This window comes from Tachysurus vachellii, chromosome 19, assembly GCF_030014155.1.
Source record: "Tachysurus vachellii isolate PV-2020 chromosome 19, HZAU_Pvac_v1, whole genome shotgun sequence".
NCBI lineage: Eukaryota > Metazoa > Chordata > Actinopteri > Siluriformes > Bagridae > Tachysurus > Tachysurus vachellii.
The window spans coordinates 17,527,967-17,549,691 of NC_083478.1; the positions used below are offsets into that span (position 1 = coordinate 17,527,967).

General features: G+C 41.9%; 1 protein-coding gene across 4 annotated transcripts in view; it reads right to left on the reverse strand.

Moving 5' to 3' along the window:
• The window catches only part of magi3a (membrane associated guanylate kinase, WW and PDZ domain containing 3a), a 139,534-nt gene extending 118,711 nt beyond the window's left edge, over nucleotides 1-20,823 (reverse strand). For all 4 annotated transcript variants that reach the window (XM_060895027.1, XM_060895028.1, XM_060895026.1 and 1 more), the window contains exon 1: nucleotides 19,708-20,823. In XM_060895027.1, coding sequence (XP_060751010.1) covers nucleotides 19,708-20,020 — 313 coding nt within the window. In that variant the 5' untranslated portion in view covers nucleotides 20,021-20,823. The remainder of the gene's footprint in view (nucleotides 1-19,707) is intronic.
• Between the last annotated feature and the right edge of the window lie 902 nt (nucleotides 20,824-21,725).

Below are 21,725 nucleotides of genomic sequence, written 5' to 3' on the forward strand. Positions count from 1 at the left end.
TACACACACAACTGAGCGCTAAACTAAAGAACTTCTGAACTTTCACCTGCTAGTGTAATAACAAGAAAGACCAGAGCTCAGACCTGAGACTACCTCTAAGACACTAATTTTATGTTCTGGTGATGAGTAAAAGAAAAAAAAAAAAGGATAGACGTGTGCAGTAATTCAGATTTTAAGCTTTGAAGACAAAATGAACAGATACGCAAGATGCGTTAATTCGAGTCAGACTTTTAACGGCTTTGAGGCACGATTCTCAACTCATGCGTTCACGTAGTTGAGGTTGGACAATCTCGAGTCAGAACAACAGCTTTGAGATGTGATTATCTCGACATTAAATCATTTAGAGAGAGAGAGAAAGAGAGAGAGAGACTCGTTCTGGAAAGACTGGCTCCACCATGTAACAAAACACTTACAGTAACTCCCCGAAACCTGCAAACTTGCAAAGCTTGTTTTCAGTCAGAGTAACTTTACCCCTCTCAATCTCAGCAGGAAGGACTCCTCGCCTTGCACGTGTGCAACCACAGATGACCCATGAGACGAGTGCGAGCTTGGAAACTGCACAACACGAGGGAATCGTGCTGCGTGTGAAACGAACACAGCAGACGTGAAGAAACGTTCATGTTTCCCGAATCCACTCGCTCTCTCTGGCTCCCTGGTATTAAAGAGTGATAGAGATGATGCGCCAGAGGACAGAAAGCTGGAGTCATGTACAGCATGCCTGCCAAATCACAGCAAGGGGCATGGGATGATGACCAGAAACCCAATAAACCTGTACAACTGTCCAAACTAGGTTGGCGAGCGAGTCGCTCTGGCCTCAGCAGGGTCAAGCCCATGGGGAGCTACAAGAGCTACACGGGTGCCATTACTTTACTCAAGATCACAAGCACAATTATTATGATGCTCCTCTGTTAATTCAGCAAAAGTAACCCGGGACAAGCAGCTGTCGTATCCTGACTGAGGAGCTTTTTATCTGCTGTAGCAAGAAGACAAAAGAAAGGAAAAAGAAAATAAAACTTCGTGCTGGCATTAATTCGTCCGCTATAACGCTTCACTGGAACGTAAACACAAAGGAAATAAAAACGCCATCTGAAGCCATTCAAATCGTATGAGATCCGAACAGCTCGCAGTCTTTTGTCATAATGCGCTACATCAAAAAGCTTAAAGGATTAGTGTTACGGCTACACAGTCGTCCCGTCTATGGGAATTCTTCATCTCCTTCACTTCACTTCCCTCGGACTGTAGTGTATTTAACTAACTAACTAGCTGAAAGAAAGATTTATCTAAAATGTGGCCAATTTAACCCCAGGATTCGAACACTTTGTTGAAATTAAAATAAATAAGTAAATAAATAAATAAACAAACAAACACACACAACCTTAGGGTACAGGCAAGCTTCAGCTCGGGTAAAGCTAATTAAGTTCATTTGATTTTTAGTTTATTTTCCCCTTTACGGTTTATTTTAGTTTCTCTTGAAGCTTTTCAAATTGAAAATAAATAAATAAACAAGCGTTACCAGCACTCTTTACTCACCCACAAACAGTCTAAATAGTAATAAAACAAATACAACACATTATCTCTTTAACTTTAACTAAGGCAAGCAAGATTGTGTCTCAGTGCTCGCAGAAGCGAGCTGCTCACTCGCGCGACAGTTTCTCTGCCCTGTCAGATCGCTGCAGTTCGCAGCACCGTGCAATTTCAAATCATACGGGTGAAACGAACGATTGTGTAAATTAAAATGTGCCTTCACTGGGGGGCTGTTACCATGGTAACCCCAAGTTAGCGACCAGTGTCTTTCGCTGAAATAAATGTCTAAAACGGACAACTTTTGTTGTTTGTTTGGGTGTTAAAGTGTAAAAAAAGTCGTCCGTCGCTGTGGCTGGGGTGGTTGGGGGTGGCTGCTGCTTGCTGTTACCATGGCAACTTGATTAGCCATCTCCGCACAGGCACAGCTAGTTGGAGTATGATGCGTGATGACTTAAGCAGACACACGACCAGTAAGCATGATGTAAATTAATATCCAATTAACTGCCCAGAATGCACCAGTGTTTGTAACGGCATGAATTACTGCCTCAAAAAGCTCCAGGTTGCATACAGTGATTATAGATACAGATCACTACAGAGCAGGAATAAGGTGTGAAAATGAAGGCAATCCCTCGAAACACCTCGAGTCCCTGGGAAACTCTCCTGGGCAAACACACTAAAGCTGGTCACATATTTGCATAATACAGAGCTTCCTGAAGCAACAGGATTTAAACTAGATAAATAAATCTGGACAGATAAACGGTTCCCTGTACGCGCAGACAAAACCTGGTACACGTGCGCCGCTCTAACGTGTCCAGATTAACAGAAGAAAAGAAGAAAAAAACAAACAAACAAACAAAAAAAAAAAACGTGCTGTTAGGAGAATCTTAGGGCTTTTTTACACCTGGACACTTCATGTGTTTTCATGTGTTTTCTCTGATCCGATAGCTGTCTGATTTGTTAAAACTGTCCCATTTACATTAGGCCGCATAAATGCATCTTGGTGAATCGGATATCGATCCGATCTTTCTACCCCCGCCCAAAATGCTAATATATTTTACCTCATTTCCGGGGTAATTGAAAGGGAACACGCTTTGGTGTACAGTATGCGGTTGATACAAAAAACAGCATTTACTGTTTGCTGCATTTTCGCTGGCAGCAGCAGTGCATTTTAAGGCCCAACAAGACACCTGGGTGAAAGATCGGAGCAGCACTGATGGGAAAACATGTTTGTTTCTGGCACGATACACGACTTGCAAGTGACGTACTTCCGTTTAGGAGGAGTACAGCGCTGACGTATGTGGCTTGAACAACCACATTCATTTACACCTGTCCAGTTTCATCTGAAATGCGTCCCAGACCACCTCCTGAAATGGTCTGAACGATCGGATTTATATCCGTATCGAAAACATTTCGGAGGGCATTTAGACCTGGTCTTTTTAACATCGGATAGCGGATCACAGAAAACACATGAAGTGACCAGGTGTAAAAACCCCCCTTAAAGACATGCTAAAAAGAAAGAAAGTTATGTTAGTAGGTCACTAGCAGAAATGTCCTTGAGGAGATCGTTCAAGCTTGCCAGCAAAAATACTGCTAAATTACCGCAAAGTTATGCACCTAGCGCTAAACTAGGCGAAATACACTAAAGGACTGCGTCGACCTCCTCAGACCTGATGATCTAAAATTCTAAAATAAATAAGCTTAGGAACCGCACGCCTTCCAAACTATAACTTGTCCTTTTAAATACAGATGTGGTTGTGATGGAAGAAAAAAAAACCTTCACATGCTCAGATATGGATAAATCTTATCTACTAGCGCTGAAAAACAGCGAAATTGGTAGTAAATCTATATTTTCAGACATATTGACAGGTGGAATCTGATTAAAGGCCAAACTGTAAAGGTTTATGTCTATCGTGCTCTTTTCCAACAGTCTGTTATTAAACCGGCTCCTAATAACATGATCTATACGTGACGTTAAACTAGTTTATTAGCAGAAACACTGAAACCTCTTCTTTTTTTTTTTTTAAAGGATAGCAAATGTGAGCTAAAATATTGCCTGAAAACTCACTACTAAGATTAGGCTAGAATATCATATGAAGAAAATGAGTGTACAAAATGCGTGCCATAATACAAAGGTTCGCTAGTTGTAGGGTTTTGTAAAATGTTTGACTCACACATCTGGGATATGGGGGTCGATTCGCTGGTCTGTGTGCACGAAATGTACATTTTTTCCCCCCGTGCTTCAGGGGATTCATCAGGGTTCTCCAGGGTTCTTTAGGCTGACTGGCATCTCTTGGTTGTCTATATTGTGTGAATGGGTGTGAGATTGTGCCATGCAATGGGTTGGCACCCAGGCTAGGGTGTCTCCCATCTGGTGCCCAGAGTCCATTAAATTGGGATGGATGGATTGGATTGGCATGGATGGATTGGATTGAATTAGATTAGTATGGATGGATGGATTGGATTAGATTGGTATGGATGGATGGATTGGATTAGATTGGTATGGATGGATAGATGGATTTTACGTTTTTCACAGTTTAAAAAAGTCCTATCCCTATTACCTCATCATACTGCCCATCCCTATTTACTACAAAGTGCACTCTGTTAAAAGACAACTGTGGTGTTTTGATCAACACCACCCTCTAATTAGCACTGGGTAAACTTTGAGCTGGTCTTAAAAGCAATTCAATTACTGTACTATAGAAAAAAAAGTTTACAGCCTTAACATGGGGGAAAAAACCCTTACTGTAACATTCTCGTCCTTATAGAAAAGATAAAACACAGTAAATAATGTAGAGGAAAAGGAAAGAGAGACACTGAAATGTTTGCTGTATCATGTCCATGTCCTGTCTTTCAGACTTAAGCATGGATCTCAAACTGCCAGATGTGGCCCTGTTGTCTGCAGACAGCAATAAATTAGAACCGGTGGCAGTCTGGAGTCGTGACGGAGACGTCAAGGCCAGGCGAGATGCAGCATCCACTTCTGCCACATTAAAAAGCCCTAGCCTGGGGTGACAGGCTGCAGGGCGTCTGCTGATGAAGAGCTGGCATCTAGACAGGCTCGAGCGGAACCGTAAGATCACAGAGCACCTCAACCTCACTCGCATGCTCTTCTTAGAAAATTCACTCAGTAAGAGTTTGCAAGAAAAGCCCAAAACAACAACAACAACAACAACAACAACAACAACAACGTGTTACCCAATTCAACCTGGATTTTTTTATTGATTTTATTTTTCAATTTTATACAAAATTGGCTATGGGGCCAAAAGCTATAACTGATAAAAAGCACCAAAACATTCTTTATTAACCTCGACAGGAAGCAAGGACATTGTGAGAAATCGAGGATGGGCGAGACCGCTGACCAAATGCGACTAAGGTGAGACAGAGGAAAGGGGCGGAGCTTTCAACTGAGTGTCCGCTTATACTAATGAGAGCCAGATGCTAACGCGGATTAGAACCGTTTTTCCAGACGCACCTGACCTTTTGCCATATTTTTCAGTAAGAACTCGTAACGTATACAACCTTGATACAAACATCTAGCACAACCAAATGTGTGAACGTTATCAGGAGCTTTACGATCGTCACACAAACAAACCGGGAAGAACTTTCAAAAGCAAACATTTGGACATACAGAAAGATTCCTGATAACTGGTTGCAGGTTTGTATCCAAATACATGTGATCAACAAGTGAGATGCTTTTACTGTCCAAGATCGTGTTGCACGTTTTGATTTCGTTTTTTTCTTTTCCATTTATTTATTTAATACTTTCTTTTTTCCCCCTGACTTTTAGTATTTAGCTCCAGGTTCGAAAGAAAGTGCCAGAACATTTAAGGGAGAGGTGTGCGTGCCTCCACAAGAGCCAGGCTTTAACAAAACACCAAAAACAAGGCCAGAAAATATATTGCATCAAGATTCACTAATTTAAAAAAAAAAAAAAAAAAAAAAAAAAAAAAAAAAGATTAAAATAAAAACGGCAGTAAAAAATTTTTTTTTTTAAAAATTAAAAAAAAAAAAAAAAAAAATCAATACAATAAAGTGCTGCAGTCCATCACATTTAGCTTACAAGATCACTTTAGATTTCCTTTTAAGCGAGAAAACTCGAAGCAAGCAGCTTTTCCTACTTATGAGCTGCAGTGTGTGACCCTGAGGGCAAAATTGCTTCAAATAAAAAAAAGAAAAAAATACAAATACAAAAACTATTAAACGATACACACCCAAGGTTACCAGAGATTTGGTTTTGTTTGATATTCCCTAAAAGTTTACACAGCAAAAGAAAGCTAGCTGCGCTTAAAAACAGCAACAATAGAGTGGATTAAGGATACTGAATCACACCGATATCCATTTCTCTCTATATAAAGCTATTAAAGCTATATAATCCCTGTAGAAAACAATTGCAGGGAGCTAGAAAGCGACTCGCAGCATAAGCACCTGTTAACAATATAATATTTAATGCGTGACATCTCAGAGGAACACCGAGTACCGACGGACATTCTCCACATTCCTTGGCTATCTCTGATCCTAAAACACAAACACATGGAGAGAGAGAGAGCGCGAGCGCGAGTGCGAGCGAGAGAGAGAGAGAGAGAGAGAGAGAGATTACTCGCAATTTGTACTCGGCTGTGTAATCGGCTTCGCTTGTTTACTTGTAAGTGTATAACCTTATTATGGAAAGTGTTAAGCATGTTTGTCTGCTCTGAGAACGCCTTTTTCTAATAAACAACCCAAATAAATGACATTTTACTTGCTACAGAAGCGAATTTTCGAATAAGACGATTAAATAAAACCTTTTGTATCAGAAAAGTCTATTAAATGTGTTGTGTTGCAAGTTATTTTCCATCTACTAACTAGTTCTGGAAATATAACGTACGACGTAAAGCGCTATACACCATGCCCATGATTGGCTAGTGGTTTGGTGTGGTTTCCTCTGAACCCTTGACGTCTGGGCGTCTGAGGGAGTCGAGCGCTCTGGGGTATCCTGTCGTCCCCGTGTCGATCAGAGTTACTCTGCAATTTTGTCCCTGCCACCAACGGTAGAGGCATCGATGGGATTCAAACTTCTGCTCTTCCGGTGCTTTTCTAGTGCACCACTTGAGAGCATCCTTGTCTTTTTAGAAAAGGAAGCCGAACACGCTTGGATGCTCCTTGGCGCACTTGGATGCTAATAGGAACACACGATAAGAGTAACAGCAGGAAACCGGGGCGATTTTGCCGTCACGGACTAGCAACCCTTCGCTCGTCCGACCGAAGAGATCAGATCCTCTTGTTCTCTTACGGCTCACAAGATAAGAAGTCAAATTTCACCTAAAGTTAGAACATAAAATTAGCCTGTAGAAGTAAAACTTGTCACTCGTGCCCTGTGTCCTTTCTCAGGCTGAACAAAGAATCGAAATCGAGTCTATACCTTAGACAGCACATGTGCACCAATGGCATCATGGACACTTAACTACCTCTGCGCTCGACGACGACGTGTCAATAAGAAGAAATTCATCCTTGTGGCCATGATCTTCTACTCATCCACACACAGCATATGCTAATTCCTCTTCCAAGAGATTATTGGAGAGCCTTTGGAATGGAATGAAGTGCATGTGAAGTGGATCTGGGAGGCAATGTGAGTCAATGTGAGTCAACGGAGGAAGCAGTAAAGAACGAGGCTGGAATAAAATCATTTTAAAAAAAAAAAACGCACGCTGTTGGTTCACAAAAAGACAGTAAGAGTGACGCCACTGGGAAAGAACAGACTTTCAGGCCACACGTTAGGTCACGTGATCCATCTCCTCCTTCTGCGGATGCTCCTGTATAGATATCCTAGGAGTTTTCTAATCCTAGTCTTCAGAGGATAATAAGCTCACCTGGCTATTGTAGACTCTGTAGACCTATGAAATGATCAGGAGTTTTACATTACATCGCCGTTGTGTACTTGCGGGACCGATCGGCACCACGGTCGCGGTTGTTAAGCTTACGGAATCGTAAGATCGGAAGGACGACGATGGTCGTTTTCGATTAGACGAGTTTCCTCCTGGATTGTAGAAAGCAAAGCAATCAGCAGGGCATCAGGAATGAGCTTATCAGCGCTGCGAGGGAAACCATGTACACGAGGGGAATATAGAGAGGTCTTCTGTTACTAGGCTAATGTATACACACACACACACACACACACACACACACACACACACACCCCAAAAGAATAGAAAAACCATGTACCGTGTACAGCAGCCAATCAGCAACGAGCATGTCAGGTTCCGTTTCCGATTTCAGGGTTTTTTGCTCTTATAGTAACTTTTATTTAGTTCTCATATTTACTGGGCTACTATGTTTGATTCAGTAGCTTTTTTGTCTGACAGTCATGTTTTCATGTTTTGCTGTTTGTGTCGTCTCATTTTTGGATTTACGGTCATAAATCGTTTGTTGGTTTCTTTTGCAATTTGATTTGTTATGTTTATTTATTGGTTTCTATATGTCGTTTTATGTTTTGTCTTTTTTCTGTGCGTGCTTTGTTTTGTTGTTATTTGTGTTATTTGTGGGGGGCACGGTGGCTTAGTGGTTAGCATGTTCGCCTCACACCTCCAGGGTTGGGGGTTTGATTGCCGCCTCCGCCTTGTGTGTGTGGAGTTTGCATGTTCTCCCCGTTCCTCGGGGGTTTCCTCCGGGTACTCCGGTTTCCTCCCCTGGTCCAAAGACATGGATGGTAGGTTGATTGGCATCTCTGGAAAATTGTCCGTAGTGTGTGATTGCGTGAGTGAACGAGAGTGTGTGTGTGTGTGTGTGCCCTGTGATGGGTTGGCACTCTGTCCAGGGTGTATGCTGCCTTGATGCCCAATGATGCCTGAGATCACAGGCTCCCCGTGACCCGAGGTAGTTCGGATAAGCGGTAGAAGATGAATGAATGAATGAATGAATGAATGAATGAATGAATGAATGAATGTGTTATTTGTGGTTTTAGTATGTATTTGTTTTTTATATTTTCAGATTCTGTATTTCCTTTTTTTTGTTCTTCTATCTTGTCGTGGTGCTTTTTTGCTGCTGCTGGTTTTTCTGTCGTGATTTTTTGTAGCTGTTTTGTATTGTTTTTTTACTTCGTCGTCATTGGTTTGCTTCATTAACGCGCTCTGCGCTTCGGCACCGCTGGAATTCCAGACCAGCGTGGATGCTGAAGAACACAGCAATGATGCGCTCACTTACAGGATTCGCTCATCCACAGAAGCCATGGTGACAGCTCAGGGGTTATAAACATCTTCTACATACCTCCGTCTGCGCCTCATTCAGAATGCTCGATTACATGAATGAGACACTCGATCGATAAGCTGTTAACAAATCCTGAAGAAGAAAAATAAATAAATAAATAAAATAAATAAATAAATAAATAAATAAACGAGGGTCTATGTAGAGACACTGAGCGCTGTGCATTCTGATAACGACTCTGCATGCTGCTCGTGTGAAGCTACAGACACAGAGAAGTTGAGCAGTAAGTAAGAGTCCTCTGGCAAAAAGGCGGACATTAAAATAAATCATACAATGTCGTGTAAAGCCAGTGATGAAAGCCAATGTGTTTTTGTGCCACGGCCATTTGTTCCCATGTGTAACGATGTATCGGTGTAACGATATTTCTGGACCAGTACAATATTTCGTGACGCTAGATGGGGAAAATCCTTCCAAAGGAAAACAAAACTCAACCCAAACCTGCTTTAAAGCACCGAGAGCCAAGAGCCACACTATAACTGAGTCAACTCTGAGAGCGACACTGGTGCAGAGCGACTCAGCCGGAACAAAAGAGCCGAGTATCAAGTCACCCACTTCAAAAGCCCAGAGATGATGAGGGTGCATATGGTGTGTACACAAGGCCGGGTGTGTCCTTTCCACCTGTGCCTCCTGTGTTACTACGCAACACACACACACACACACACACACACACACACACACACACACACACACACACACACACACACACACACACACACACACACACACACACACACACACACACACACACACACACACACACACACACACACACACACACACACACACAACCGTACGCAAGGCTGTGGGATCTCGAGAGAGCCGGTCGCAAGATGGCAAAAGAACGTAATGACAACTGAGAGAGCTGTGCCGGTGTGATGCAACACACTTCCACACAACCAGTGTATATAGAGGTGAACGATTCAATTCTTGCACAAAATATGACGACACTAAATAGACGTCGCTGCCTGCGCCGCTATGAAACGACCCGTGGGGTAAGAGCAGGCTGGGGATGAATTTCTATCCACAGATACAGGAAAATGAGCCTATACTATACAACATTAACCGCTTTCACTTATCAGCATCCTAATGTCTAAACATAAGATTAAACTGGAAATAAATCACAAATCTTTGATCTCACAATTGATTCAGAATCCATTCGGGTAAATTATGAACGATTCACTGCTCTGAACGACGAGTCAAGCTTCTAATGAAATATTGTACTGCACTACTTCTTTAGAGACCTTTTGTTATTTGTCAATATACACTGACTGGCCACTTTAATAGGAACGGCCGTACTTCTGCTCAACCAGGCACGTGTCCAGTGGCAGCTCTTCATATTAAAAGTTTTCATGAAATGTGGCATGGAGGTCAGCGCAGCTGGGCTGGTTTGAGTATTTCAGACCCTTTGGCCGAGAACGCTTGCCCGACTCAGTGTAGTCCTACATCATCGAATCTTCAGGCACCTGAGCTACAAACAGAGAAAGACCACAACAGATTCCACTCCTTCCTGCCAGGAACAGGAGGCTACAGTGTGGCCAGGATCTCCTTTAAACAGACAGTTACAGACTGATCGTTGTGTAAATAATACATCAGAGTTATACTGGCTGATTTTGAATATATAACTCAAACAAATGCTAATTCTGGACATATCCCTTCAGTAGCCCTAGCGTGTGGCAGAAGAACTCGCCGGTGGAGCCGCTGCTTGAAATAACTGAGGAAAGTCGAATCGAGGAGGCATGTCAAAAAAAAAAACCAAGAAGTGTGCCAAGCACCTGTGAACCAGCACCGAGGACCAGCATGCAACATCTGTGGCCGTGTGAATAATTACAGTGCGAGTGCAGCCTTTGGGAGCGCACCGATCACGCTGACAATGATTACATCTCATCTCAGAAAGGGCAATAGAGGACGAGAACAATCCATATTCCTGCCCAAATTTCTCATTCTTATTCATGTGCACACCCGCCACATACAACACGCGCGCAAACAGGTCGCTCGAGAGGAGGCCGAGGAGCTGAGTGTTGTGATCGACGGCTAAAACCGAGTCGTATTTCTATTAACTAACGTTATAATCATGTAAATGCAACCGATGGTCAATTTTTTGTTTTAAAACATGTATTATTGTTTAGGTTGTGAACATTCCACTGCATTTACAAACCTAATACTGTACCAAAGCAGATACTCTGCAGAGCTGAGTGGGCGGGGCTACAGCAGTAATGTTTACAATCAAAACGTCAGGAGTAAACCAATCAAAACGCTCTTTAAGGGGATATTTTTTCGTTCGTAGAATAGGGTTCGACAGAAAAAAAAAGTGAAAAAGAAAATGACGGGGAAAAAAAAAAAAAAAAAAAAGCTTAAATACAATAAAATAACTAAAAAATCTGATTGGTCATGCTGCGTTCCAAGAGCGCCAATATTTCCTGTAACTACACAGGGATGTTTCATTGCTGTTTCCCTGTTTTCTTCAAATCAATCAATCCATTTATTTGTTTGTTCATTTTACAGTAGTGTTGGTGGAGTCACACTGCAAAGAAAAAGTGTCCAGTCAGATTTAAGAAAAAAAAAAAACTACATAATATTACCTCGCTCAACAAAACTCGAGTTCATTGGTTATTTTTATTTCATGGTTTATTTCCTATATCAAAAGTTTCTCGATGACTAGATTGATTTTATTCACGGCTCTGAAAATACGCGTTTACGTTCAAGACGGTTGTACAAAAACTAATTGTGTTAATTGTTCCTCAGTTCAATAACGTGGGACTGATGTACACCTTCGAATTAAGTCAATTCAACAATTTCGTTTCCGTCGGTGCGCTAGCAGATACGGCAAAATGATGTACTTCTGAATACGACATCTGATTTCGAGTAAAATCAACAAAAAATAAAAAAGAGCCTATTTTGCTTTCACAGAACAAACATCCTCTGCTCTCCTGCTGCTTGCCATGTTTATGCCATTAAATCGGTGCTTATCAGGAGGTAAAATCCAAAACCTGGCTGTTTGGAAGCAGCGGCTAGCTCGAGATGTGTGTAAACGAGCGTATGATGTTAGCATGAAGAGCCGCAGGTCATCGTATCAGCTGGCTTTCGTCTCCTGGCTGGATTAGAGTGCCTTTTATCATTGTGTTGTCTACACCTTGAAATATCAGCCGTGCTCAATCTAATGACCTTCATTCTGCTTTGTTTATTCAGGCCACAGCATCGGATCTGACGCTCATAAATACCAGGAATGAAGCTGTGTCGCTGACGGCTAATCGATTCCAGGAACTGGGGCACGGGCTTCTTTTAAGAAAAGATGCTCAGCCGTTGTGTGTCAATTCTGCATTTCATAGAAAAATCTCTCTTTCATCTCAGGGTGCTTTTAGTCTTCACATTAACAATGATCAGGAACCAGCTGATTTTGTGATTTATCCTTTAATATCATCATCACAGTCAAGGCCAAAAGCTTGAAGCAGCAGCTTGTTTCTATAGCAAAAGCTCATTTTCTCTAAAAATAAATAAATAAACAAAAAACACACACATTAACGCTCAACCAACAATCCACTGATGAAGTCTGGTTAATGAACGAAGAGAAGAAGAGACAAACACAAGCCTCAGGTCAAGCCCAAATCTGGGATCTCCTGCCACAGCCTCCCACGGGCACTCGTCCACTGGCACATTATTGCTTGGCGTGAACGGCGTTCTGGTGTGTGATAGCAGTGTTTGTGGCACTTCGTAAGGAACGACAAGCGTCATATCAACAGAGTGGCTCAGCTCATGCCAGAAGAAGAAAGGTGTGTGAAAGAGGGAGAGAGAGAGAGCGAGAGAGACTCTTTAATGTTCATAATAAAGGAAATCAGAAATGACTCAATAGGAAGATAATCAGTGGTTTAATCTTTTACACCTCCCTTGATTTGAAGTTACTGATACTTGTGATCAAGGTCTCCAACATAACCTCTGACCTCAAAGGCCACAAATCATAAGGCGGCAGTGGCGGCTCAACCAAGGGGGCAGAGGCGGCTCAACCAAGGGGGCAGAGGCGGCTCAACCAAGGGGGCAGAGGCGGCTCAACCAAGGGGGCAGAGGCGGCTCAACCAAGGGGGCAGAGGCGGCTCAAGTGGTTAACCCTCTCTGCTCCATGGGTGCTGTATCATGACCTGTAACTTAACCTCCAAAGCTGGGATATGCAAAGAATTTTACTGTGCTGTAATGTATACGTGAGAAAATAAAGGTTTCTTTCCGGTTCTCATTCTTAGCAGTGCAGGTATCACTTGCAACCTTTGATTACTGATGCAATAATTTAAATGATGTAGCCTTTAATATTTTTACAATTAGCTAGAGACATCTGACATCATAAAACTGAGCACTGTTTATCTACAAATAAGTGTAGAAAGGAGAAAAATAAACAAATTCCAATATTTTATGTAGACTTAGAGAGCAAAATTTTGATTAACTTATAGATTGAAAAAGCAAAAAAAAAAATTATAAAAACACGTCTTGTGACATCACAAAGTTCTAAAAATATTGACATTATTTTGTCATAACGACCCGCTCTAAAACCACCGGCACTTCGTAAAAGGAAAACTCCCTGAAACACGTTAAACACATCCGTACTGAATTATATGTGACGTGCTCAGCATGCTACCACGTTGGCTGCTTCGTTCGGCTGGATTCTTCCATTAAATCCCTTGATAAATGTGTAAAATCAGCTTTATATCACTGCAGCTGTTTCAAAAACACACACACAAGCAAGGCCTGTTTATTTCATTGTGGTAGAACTAATGAAAACAGGGGGTTCAGGGAAAGGTTGATAGAGACATCCTTATTGCGTCGTCCCTGTAAAGCTCACTGGAGCTGTTTATGAGGGAAACTCCAGAGCTGGCTGACTTTATCTTAATATTTATGTAAAGATCAGTGCCTGCGTATAAAGCTTGGATTATATACGCCAAGTGTGGCAGCAGCGCTAAAATGTGAGCCTGAGGCCTACAGCTATTGCAGGAGTAACGGTGTGGTTTTTTAAAGCCGTATTTCTAAACCTTTTTACAAGTAAGCTTCTACGGCTAAAGCAGCTGGCAACGGCAGACTGTCTATAAACCGCAGAGTCTTAAAGGAAGCCACATTAAAGCCGTCTCCTGTGCTCCGCAAAGCTCGCATAAACCCCCGTCTGCTCCTTAAACCTCTGAAATCAACAGCAAACACAAACAGTCTGGGCTTTCTAAAAACTCGCCCCAAATAGTAGGAAGTGGACTGAACCGTCTGATGCACCGTGGAAATGATTTTCCAATGAGCGATGGAGGAGAAAAAAAGCCTTCGATTTGGAGATTCACAAACTGTAAGAGTCACAATCTGAATGCTTAAGCCAAGAACAAAGCTGGTCTTGGGGTGATTAGTTGTGAAAAGGCAGAGAAAAAGAATGGGGATGGGGATGGGGTTCTTCCTTGGAACATTCAGGGAGCATTGCCTCCTCGAGGCTTTGGGGTCGCTGGTTCGAACCAGAGCTTGATTACCACCTATGTGGAGTTTTGCATGTTTTTCCCCCCCAAGTCCGTGTTTATTTCCACTCAGGTTTCCAAAAACGTAAAAGTGGAACAGCTAAACAATTTCGAAAAATAACTGAATATAAATGAATGTGCGACTGTGTATGTGCGTATGGTACCACGCAACGACGGCGTTCCAATCAGTCCGTATTCCTGTTACGTACCCAAATTTCTCCACCGTCACCGGGACCCTGACCGAGAAGAACTGCTTACTAAATACGAATAAATAAATCGTTTGGGTTGAAGACGACTTCAGTACTCGTTTGAAATCAGTGGTCAAATGCAACTGAACAAAAGCTCAGATCAGATCCCAGGACAGTTGCCCCCAAGAGAGCTAATCTGCTAAAGACGATAACAGTGGTTTGGATAACATATGATCTTAGGAAACAGTGCTGCTGCTGCTGCTTGTCTGTGATAAGACCTACAAAAGGTGTCGCCATAGGAACACCACAACATCTCTTGGAATGACATCATCCCTACTGTAACTTGATTCATTTCTCAGCAGTAATCCTCGTTTTCTTCGCACACTCCTGCCACACTTCCTTTGTTCTCCAACTAGTACAATACCTGGAAGCTAGCCCGCTACGGGAGCATCGAGCCGAGGAACAGGAGTAGGAACGTGTTGATTAACAAGGCGTGCACACCTGCAATATGATGGAAATCCACATCTGGCTCTGCTACACCATCAGAATACTTTGTTTTGTGACTATAATCCTAAAACATACCTTTTGACCCCAAAGATGCATAATGTATTATGATTGTAGTCCTGTCACAGATTGTCTGAGGTATAAACTTGAGCGTTTGTGTGTACAGGGTTTTACTACCAAGGTAACCAAGTTGCCAAAGCGCTTGGGGAGGTTGGGGTGGATCTGCCAATCATCTTTAGCGAAGCTGTAGACACTTGAAAGATTTAAACGTACTTCAACATCAGTTTTTTAATAAATTAAAATTCAGCATGTAATCAACCTTTGAAGATAAAGTGTTTACTCATCGCTGAGGGGTGCAACTAACAGAGGTTTTAATTGCTTTCCTTTCACTTTCTGTAGCACATGTCCTGGGGATACAAGGGGACTCGGGGCACTTGGATAATTTAGAGATGCTAATCAGTCTACAATGCTTTCTTTGGTCTGGGGTAGGAAATCTGAGAACCCTGAGGAAACCCCTGAAGCATAGGGAGAAAATACACACTTCACACACACAATGCGGAGGCAAAAACCAAACTCCCATGAGACTTTCCAATAAGCCACTGTGCCCAACGTTAGCAACGTTACACAACGTTAGTGTGTGTGTGTGTGTGTGTGATGTTATGTAGGTAGAATATGCATCAAAAGATTTTTCTTTCTCATTAATGAAATCAAAACTTTCCCCATGTACTATGATGAATATGAGCCTCCATCGTTCACATGGAAACTTGAGTCAACACAAGAGCACCAGATAAAAGGTTAATAATATCAGTTAAGTTAGTTCAAAACATCTATTCAACTGTCAATCAAACCTGATTTGTATGTGGATTGGATAACCTGCTGTTTTTGGGTGTGGGGAAGAAAAAGAAGACTTCTTTGGATATTTTTGAGTTATACATTCCTAAAGGCGTACGCCAGAGTAAAGATTTCAGAGCTCCTGCCTAAAGGTTGACGAGTCTGATGATAATTCTGATGCTGAAACAGCGGTGCTAATAGGCTGCCTCTCCACAGGAGACCTGCCTCGATGGCAACAGAAGTGATTTAATCCTACAACGCTGCTCCCAGCGCTCTGCGTATATCTCATACTCCATAAACCACATGCAGAACGACTTCTATTGATCTTAATAACTTGTTGAAGGGTATGTCAGGAAATTAGCCGCGAGTGTGAGCAAAAAAAAAAGCGAGAGAGACACGAATGGTGAGGACAAGAACAGAAGAAGATAAGGGATCCAAATTAATGTGGGGGATGGGGGGTATTAAAGGGTGTGCAGAGGGACCTTTAAAATTAAGGACACCAAAAAAAAAAAACCGTAACAGTGAAGCAGAGCGCTGAATGTACTGGAAGATGACACGACTAATCGTAACGAAGTATTGCCGGGAAGCAAGAGACATGATGCATGGGTCACAAAACTGCAAGTGAGAGGAGAAGAAGAAAAACCACACACACACACACACACACACACACACACACACACACACACACACACACACACACACACACGGCAGTAGGCTTGTTAGCCTAGGGCACTGTCTTACCAAAGTTTTGGTCATAAAATTTTGATACAGAAGCAACTCATCACGTCAATGACAAAAGATTTTCAAGAAGATAGAAGGATGTTACAGAAAATAAATTAAAACCAGGAAAAATAAAATCACAGGAGATGTGCAAAAACAGGGGATATTGTGTTCATACTAATTAACACCCTGATTCATTTGGAGATTGTTGGATGTGTTTCAGAGTCTAACAAGATATTTCCTCGTATGCTTTAATTGTCAGATAGTGTATTGCCTCAGAAGTCACACAACTAAAGTGCAACAACACCGCTTTTCCTGTTTGAGAGGGATAAATGTAGAAGATAAAGTTGTAAGTAGTAAGCAAAAGTACCAGGACATCTGCCTCAAAGTTCACATTAGCTAAGCTAAGCTAACTGCTAGCTTTATTCCTAAACCATCAAACGTTAGCTAGTGCCACACAAACTAGCTTAAGGTGAATAGCTTGCTGTCACAATACAAACCTCCTTGATAAAAAAAAAAACAAAAAAAAAAACAAACAAACAAATCACACACAATAACAGACTACAGTGAACAATATTAGATCTCGTTCTTGTGGTCCCATCTGTTAAAGGTTAGGTATGTTAGGAATTTAGATAAACTACTTCCTGCAAGCTGATGCTAAAAAAAGCAAAAAAAAAAAAAAAACAAAAAACAAAAAGCAAATAAACACCTAATCTTTTCACCACACAGAAAAGTAGTGATGAAACAGACAGAAAATGTGAAAAAGGGATCAAAGTTTTCTTCAGACATGCGGTGATTAAGTGGAAGGTAAAACTTTTCTTTCCTGTCAAGGACAGAAAAGCTAAATGCTAACAAGCTTCTAGGAGCAAAGTGACAACACCTCAGCTCATAGCTGAAATGCTTGGTGATGACTAATCACTGAATATTTTTAAAGGGTAAAACCGGTGTGCGCGCTACAGTGAACACTTTGTGAAAAGAGGATGAACATTTACAGGATATTGGTAGTGGTTCAGTCTGGACTTGCTAATTAGCGAGTCACAACATACATACATACATACATAGGGTAGCACACTGGGGATTTTTCTGGCCTGGTAGCTTATCTAATTCACTCCTGATTAGCCCACAGCTGAATCTATTTACTAGCTAGCCTTTCTGAAATGACATCCAGTACCCGAGACTACGCTTCGTAGAGATGTGATATCAAATGTACCACATGATCTGGGGCTGAGGCTTGTATAGCTCCCTAGCTCAGGTTTAAGGCATCGAGATCTCCCAGTAAACCCAGATCCTGGGACCTAACCTCTTCTAAATAACACGAAAGACTCATGAAAGATTTAGGAGGTGTGAATTAAAGATGAAACTCAGCAACAGGAAAGGAACACACACCCACAAGCACTGTGGAGGTGAATGCAAATAATAATGTGCGACAAGAGCTGGGCTTGTTTGTGGGTTCTGTGCAAACTGACCGAGCGTTCCTAAAGGATCCGGTCGTGTACAACAAGCAGCAATTATATTACTTGCAATTGTGATACGATTTTGTAAGGGATGGCAAAAGTTATACAAGCATGCCAGTGTTAATGAACAAAATATTTCGATCATGTAAATGCAGCAAAGCGTCAACACACCCAGCCTTAATGTCCACACAATAAGGGGCTCTAAACAATTGTCAGGGAAATATTCAACAAGGTCACACGTGCTAGCATTCATATGGAAGGTAGGATGATGAGGAAGCATTTTCAACACTAATACAAAATTAGCTGCGTCGTTTGCTAACACCGTAATATGCAATATATTCGATTTATTTGTTTTTAGACAGACAATGGCTCTAAACCACAGGTCTGATTGCTCCGGCACAGTCGCATTAAAACAATCAGCAGATTTCCAACCATTACTGCAAATGAAAAAAAAAAAAAAAAAAAGAGAATTCACTCCAGTTCCTGTAGCTCACACTCCAGGAAAAAGAATTAGCAATAGAAAAGAACTCAACTAATAAACGTACACAATTTCAGACGCGTCCAAGATGCTACGAAGGGAGCTAGTCTCATTAAAACCACGCATTTTTAGGATTAGCATCTTACAAGATTGGCTAATTAGCAAGACATTTTCCATATTGTGGCTAGAACTGAATTCAGGAAATTAACCAGGAACAATACGAGGGTGTTGATGAATTCTCAAATTTCACTGGCCAGAGCATGTTGATTAATTTTCTGCGACAGTAGTGCTTAGGGGAACGGTTTATACTCATGCTTTCATTCTAAAATTTGGTTATTTCTATAGAAACACAACCAAACGAATAAAGTGCCTTAAAGCATCTTTAATTAGCAACAACTAATGCAAAATATAAACATTTAGCAAAGGAGTCTCCAGTGCCAGAGCTTCCATGCACACACACCCCCACAAACACAGGTGTCTGACCTCATGCTCCTGCTTACCACACACATGCAATAAAATAAACCCAAAGGCATGCTTGCCTATGCACAAGGCTGAATGCGCGCACACACACACACACCCCTACCTCTGATCTTTCAATGTCCTAAAGGAATAGTCTGCTGTTTACAGAACCTTATTTTCAAGCCAATTGTCTCTATTAATCTAGCAGATTAAGCTCACACTCCTATTACATCACTCCCCTTTCAATCTTCAAGATACACAAGATGTGCACAAACAACAGACCATCTTATGTTGCACAACACCCATGTGTGTAAACGGATGATCTCAATTGTGAGCAAGAAGAAAAAGAAAAAAGAAAATTAAGAATTAATTTGTGCTTCCAAATCAGTTTTCTCTGACTGGCCAAAACAAAAAAAGGATGGATTGATGTGCAAGTGGAATGGACTTGTGCAAGGTCACTTTGGCAGCTTAACACACACCAGATCTGAGTAAAATATGCATCTGATCTGATTCAGTACCAACACCTGGTCGTTATAGGTTCTGATATCCAGCATCAGATCGATGCACCTGTTTGTGTCACCATGAAATGAGATAGTGTTAAAAATCAGACAACCCTAAGCTTTGTGCTGCCTGCTGAGGAGCAGACTGGCCTTTTGGAAACAAATCAACACGTTTTGATTGCAATCATCTTGAAGGCAATGAGCTGCAAACTGTTCATTAACTCTCGTGGTGTCACGACACTAGACATGAATAATGACGTTATGAACCATAAGACACGTGTTAAACGACAGTGTGTGTGAGTGGAGATGGGAGCGCGCGCGCACTCGAACACACACCGATGAACTTACCCGGTTTGACGGTCTTGAGGCGCACGGGCTCCCGGAAGTGGCGGATGACAGCGAGCGTGTCGCGGTGCGTGAGGCCGCTCACGGGCGTCCCGTTCACCTCGAGCAGCACGTCTCCTGGGCTCGGAGCTCTTCCAGCGTGCCACCGCAACGCAGCGGAAAAGCACGACGCGCCGTGACCCACGTGCGGAAACTCTCCGTGTTCGGCGCCGCCGCCGATCTCCAGCACCGAACTCAGCTCTCCAGCGCCCCAGGACACCGCGTACTCCTGCACTTTGTTCGCCCAGTGCTTCTTCTTCTTCAGCGTCTTAGACATCTTTTTCTCGGTTGTTTATTTTTCTACTAAAAAAACCACAAGAACCGGAGAGTCTCAGCGGGACCTCCGGGATGTGCTCGAGCTCAGCACGCGCGTGCACGCCGTAGCGCTTCGCTCGAGCGCGCGGTTTCCATTCGCCGCTTGACAGAAAAAAACTTTGCCGTCGACGTCGCTGGAAGTAGAAGTAGAAGAAGGAAACAGGACGGATGTTGGACAGAATTCCTTAAATATCTATCTGTGGGTTCCGGTTACTGCGATGTTTTCCAACGTAAAGCGAACTCGAGCTGCGCGAGACGAAGCGCGCGCTCTACAAGTAAAACGATACGATACTGTGTTTAAACAACATGCAAAAAATAAATAAAAACAACAGCCTGCTATAAACAATGTCTCTCTGCCTCGGAGTCAACATGCACAACAACCCCGCAAACACAAATGTGGACACGGTCCTGGTCCCCGTTAACACCGTATGTAATCGGTCGCGTGCACTCAGCGCACCTGCTCACGTGCGCTCCCGGAACACCGGGACATACCTGGCTCCTAGAAACGCGTTCGCGGAATTACCACCTAACCAGCTGTACCGCCAAGCACCGACGACTGCACTGGGAAGGGAAAGAAAAACCCTTCGCTGAAATCCCTCGTGAAGCGCCCTCTGGTGTCGTTTCACTGTGCACGCGCTGAACCCCGGACCGATTCGCCTTAAACCTCCTCGGAACGAGCAACGCTGTTAAAGTGTAAAGAAGTGCGCGAGAACTTTGTCGCTCGTGCTCCGCTTCGCCACTGTTTCCAAGCACATAACGAGTAGCGAATGACTGATGTTCAACACAACCAATAGCGAGAAAGGAGGATTAGTTTAAAAAGGGGGCGGGGTCAATCTAATGGGCGGGGCAATAAAGACGCCATAACAACACGTTAACTCTTTAATGACACGCTGTGAACAGATGACAGGAATAAAATTCTCCTTAATACTATGTCCATATTTCTTAGTTTTTATTATAAGATAAGATTTAAATCAGAAGCAAATCATTTGTACACAATTTAATGAAGCAGAGAAACTTTTTTTTAATAAATACGGCTTTAAAGTTTTCTTAATATACACTTTTGTAGAAATGTGTTCAAGGTTTTAAAATACACCATTAAACACCATTAGATTAAATACACAATTAATTACTAACAAATGGGTGGATAGACCTTCAAAAATATTAGCATATTAATATATACTATATAATGTAATATAAATATAGTTTTTTTTATTAAAATAAAAGCAAAATATCTTTAGCCAAATTATTTCAGCCAAAAAGAATAATGTTTAAACTTTTTTGGTATTTAATGATCAATAAGAGATAAAATGTTATTTTGATCATTCATTCATTCATTACATTTATTTAGATTTTTTTTTTTATTACAACTAATTATGCCTTAATGGTGTGAGTTACATTACCATCGTGTTGACCTTTATCCTGGCTGCCGTAAAACTGTTAGCAAAGCTTCTCTGTTTTTTATTTTAAATATAAATAAGGTTTATAGATATATTCTGAAAGCCTATGTGAGCATATTCCCAATGTAGCAGCAGCACCCCCTAGCGTCGCCACGTTGTACAACATCTACCTTACAATACCTGCAGTACTACAGAACACCTACCTATAATACAAAAATACAGGTACTATGTGCTGTAGCTGTATCTGAAACTTTAATAAACATGTATGTA